Genomic DNA, 4985 nt, shown 5'->3' on the forward strand with positions numbered 1-4985 from the left:
AACTAGGCGAAATTGTCCTAGACAGACTTTTTTAGACGGATTTCGGTCTAGGTTGATCAACCTAGACAGAAATGTAAGCAACCTAGATGGAAAACCGTGTAGGTTGCGCGTTTTTCTACTAGTGATTTTTTTAAAATAGGATGATTTTGATAAATATTTAGCAAAACGATCGTTTTTTAAATATTTAGCAAAACCAATTTCTTTTTTGCCCGCTCACCAAGAGTTGGCCAAAAGAGGCCGGTTTTACTGAATAGGGGTCTCGAAATACTTAGCAGAAAATTCACGGAAACTAATTTATGTCGATGTTTTCCCTAATGATACATACTCATTATACGTGAGAAAAAAATGATCTAGAAAATGATCGACTTGTGACATCTGATAGTTAGGGGGTTATCTAACAAACAACCAAACTTAAGAGTGGTTTTCCAATCTGAAATTTACCCATTTATTTTTCCATACTCAGAATCAAGGACGCCGACATAACATCATCATCATCTAGTAATATGCTGAACAAACGAATCGAACTCAGCCTTAGACGATCCATTCTCCTTCACAGCGCCTCTAATCTCCTTCCCTAACCCCTTCGCCCTCTTCCTAATCTCCTTCCCTTCGTCATCAGTGCCCATCACTCTCTCAATCGCCCTCTCAACCTCCGGACCGGATACCGTGTCCTTCCTCCGTTCCCAGCCCCTCACCAAAACCCCAGCCTTCAGATACTCGCACACCATCGTCGCATTCCTTGGCTGATCCGAATGCATGGGCCAAGCGATCATCGGCACTCCGAAACTCAAGCTCTCGATGCACGAATTCCACCCGCAGTGGCTCACGAAAACACCCGTCGACGGGTGCGCCAAGATTTCCAACTGCGGTGCCCAGCCTCGCACTACGACTCCAGTCTCTGACGTGGATTCCTCGAAGCCTGATGGCAGTTTCCTCTGTTTAGTACTGTTTTCGTTGTCAGTGAAGATATCGCCTTTGTCTGCGTCTTTTAAGACCCAGATGAAGCGCTGACGGCTGTGCAAGAGGCCGAGGGCTAGCTGCTCGATCTGTTCGTCGGAGATCGATACTGTGCTCCCAAAAGAAACGTAGACGACGGATTCTGACGGTTGCTTGTCCAATGCAAACACTCGTGGCGATCGTGGTCGCCACCGCTCGCTGAAACTGGACTCATCGGTCCGATTGCGAACAACTTCTTGTTTCGATACCTGGGCACATGCGGCATCAACTCGATGAACTCCCCATCGATCTCCTTACAAGTATTCATCACGACTCCGGCCCTCGACGACAATTCTCTCCGGTACTTGGCCAAAAACACCCAGAAGTCTTCTGGATAGCAGTCAGGAAACTGGGTGAGGACCACATTTCTCACTTCTCGACTCAGCTTGTCACCAATATTCTCGAGTTCGTCGGTGAAGAACGAGAGCTGGTACGACGCCGTGACGCACTGAAACTCGTACGTCTCGGCGTTGGGGATCGAATCGGCCTCGGCGCAGGCGAATCTCATGAGAGGGTCGTGGACGACGACGAGGCGACGGGAGGAGAGAGAGAGGGAGCGGAGGAGGGAGGTGAGGGGGGACTGGAGGGGTGCATGGCGGCTCGAAGGAGGGAGGAGGTGGAGGGGATTTGTAAGGGGAGGTGGGGTGGGGAGGGGGAGGGGAAGGGAGTGAGGGGGAGGTGGTGGAAGCGGATCTGGAGAGCGGAGCGGAGGCCAGCCCTGGAGGGCGGGTCTTGGCACTGGAGGGAGTGGTGGAGGAGGAGGCGATGTGGACGGGGAAATGTGGAGGAAGAGAGGTGGGAAGGGAGAAGTGGAGGAGTTGGTTGAGGTGGCCTTGGGCTGGGAAGGGAGCGCGACGAGCAAGACGGATTGTTTCTCGGCTTGTTGGCCGTTTGGTGTGTGCTCGGCCATCGTTTGTTTGTTTTGTCTGTTTGTTTGTTTTCGTTGGGAGGGCACTCTCACTTATATGGATGGGTAGATGGTATTCTATCTACTAGTGGAGAATTGCACACGGGATCCACTTATAATCATGATAGTATGAATCAGCAATGAGTGCAACCTGTGGCGTCTAATGTACGTTAAGGGCCTGTTTGTTTTGCCAAAAATCAGTGAAAACGAACAAATGAAACCTCACATGGGTGTCAGGTCAGATTTTGTTTTCCAACAATTTCCATTTCTTATGTTTGGTTCACCAACCAATTTTGAGAAATGGGGTTGTGAATTGGGGTCCACGTCAGCTTTTTCGGAATTGTGTTTTCAGCTCGTTTTGGGCTAAAAACGGATGGAAATGTCTCTTCACCGATTATTTATTCACTGAGCACGAGAAACGAAACGGCGGACTCATTGAAGAGGGTTTCCTCCTTTTCTCTCTTTCGTCGTTAGCCTCACCGCCATTGATGACTGCTCTTCTTCTTCCTCTCTGTTTCGTCGTTTTCAGCTCTTCTTCTTACAACCAACTATTAGATAATTAACAACAATGATACGAAACAGTAATCTTTTTATTATTTTTCGATGGTGAAGAAGATTTAAATTCTTGCATGGGCGATCATATGTGACTGTTTTTATTTTCTACTAGTATTTAGGTGCATATGACTAGGGGTGTCCATCCGGGCCGGCCCGGGCCCGAAAACCGGGCCCGGGCCGAACAAAACCGGAGCCCGGACCCAGGTCTAAGTGGGCCGGACACCAGGTCGGCCCGGTTTTGAAAATTTTTATTTTAAAATTTTTATTTTAAGTTTTAAATAAAAAAGGCAAATAGACACAATTTTAATTAAAAAATTATATTATTAATCATTTTTCATTATGTAATTTACAAATATAAAAAATATAAAAAATTAAAATAATATAAAATAATTATAGAATTTAAATAAATAAACAAAATTAAAAATAATTGTAGATATCAAAGAGACTGTTGAATTTATAGAAATAAATAAAATTAAAAATAATTATAGAATTCAAAGAGCCTCAAGGCCCTATATCAAAGACTTTTAAATATATATGTTGTAGCTAGAATTTGAACCACTAATCTCCTTTCCAAACTCCTAAAGTTTACCACTAGACTAAATAGCCCAAAATATTCTTGTCATTCATATATTATACATAAACAAATTGTAAGTACTTATATAAATTACATAAACAAATTGTATTATACATAAACATATATATAAAAAATATAAATTATATATATATTAGTATATATATATATATATAATTTATAATATATATATATATATATATAGAAGAGTTATACATATATACTAAAGACGAGAGTATAAATATATATAGAGAGAGTTACATTGTACACATATATAAGAGAGAGCATACTTATACATATATATAATTATATAAGAGATATATACATATATAAGAGAGAATAACTTACATATATACTTATATATAAGAAGGAGCATACTTATATATATTTATACATACTATAAGAGGTGGCATACTTAACATATATATAATTATATAGAGATATATACATACATACATATATATATTATATATATATATATATATATATATATATATATATATATATATATATATATATATATATTATATATATATATATATATATATATATATATATATATATATATATATTATGTAATTAAAAATAAAAAAATAAATGATGAACCGGGCCCGAACCCGAGCCCGGGCCCGGTTTTGACCTGGATTTCCGGGTCGACCCTGGGCCGGGCCCGGACCGCGCGCTTCTTGGACACCCCGACTTGCATGTTGCAAAGCAGGGAAGAATGTTTTTAATGAGATTGTGAAGAAAAGTTAACAATTTCTTAGGAGTTTTTCTCTTAGATTTTATACTGTAAGGCCCCGTTTGGTAAAAGGTTGAGGAAGAGGGATTAAGGATAATGATTAGCATAGTTCACCTACTTGATAATCCGAAAGACTAAATTATTAATTCATTATATAAGTTTTATTTTAGCCATTGTGATCATTTTTAGTGTTTGGGAATAACAAGGATTTTGACTATTTTCCTTTATAACTAGAAGGATTAACTCTTAATCCTTCTAAATAGGAGTATTAGTAAACTCTTAATCCTTCTAAATAGGAGTATTAGTAAACCTCTTATTTTGAGGGGTTACCTCATTTTAATCCCTCTAGAAAGGTTAGCTTATCCATTCTATATTTTTTGTGTTTGACAGATTATGGAGGGTTAACTCACTTTAATCCTTGTATAGATTTTCTATGTTTAACGGGTTAAGAAGGGGTTAAGTCTCCTTAACCCCCTACTTAACCCTTTGCCAAACGGTACCTAAGAGTGATTATTTTTCTAATGAAATATCTATCTAGAATTCGGATGAATTTTGCTAACCATTACTAACTAAGAAAAACAAAAACAAAAACCCAAAAACGATGCGAAATCCAATTAATTTTTGCTGTCTATATTAAAAAGCAAGTAGAGGGTCCTTTTTTGAGTCGACGTATGCAATGACGACACAATAAGTAGACGCAGTACCTTAGAAAATGAGATAAAAAGTCTTAGCTATGCTAATTTGCCTTTGTAATTTTGCGGACTCTATTTATTGGTTTATTTATATGTTGTTCTTTCATACTAATTTGACAAGTTCAAGTCAAAGATCAGCGATAGACGTTCTTTGGTCTTTTTCGATAACTCACTTAAATTGAGAACCGAGGTAGTATTCAAAGTATTGAAAATTACAAGGGCCTTATTTGTGAGGACTTGTGCCGGTGACGAACTCTTATTAATGAGTGTTCTAGAAGCATTCACTAACGAACGCTTTTTTTAATATCACATCACGGTGTGAAATTAAGTATAGACGTTCTTTGGTCTTTTTCGATAACTCACTTAAATTGAGAACCGAGGTAGTATTCAAAGTATTGAAAATTACAAGGGCCTTATTTGTGAGGACTTGTGCCGGTGACGAACTCTTATTAATGAGTGTTCTAGAAGCATTCACTAACGAACGCTTTTTTTAATATCACATCACGGTGTGAAATTAAGTAT

General features: G+C 39.1%; 1 protein-coding gene across 1 annotated transcript; it reads right to left on the bottom strand.

Moving 5' to 3' along the window:
* On the bottom strand, positions 271-1906 carry LOC109838372 (putative cis-zeatin O-glucosyltransferase). The gene is given in 2 exon segments (XM_020406821.1): positions 271-1120; positions 1123-1906. Coding segments are annotated over 2 exon segments (1413 nt in total). The 3' UTR covers positions 271-491.

The sequence above is a fragment of the Asparagus officinalis genome, chromosome 4 (genome assembly GCF_001876935.1).
Source record: "Asparagus officinalis chromosome 4, Aspof.V1, whole genome shotgun sequence".
Lineage (NCBI taxonomy): Eukaryota > Viridiplantae > Streptophyta > Magnoliopsida > Asparagales > Asparagaceae > Asparagus > Asparagus officinalis.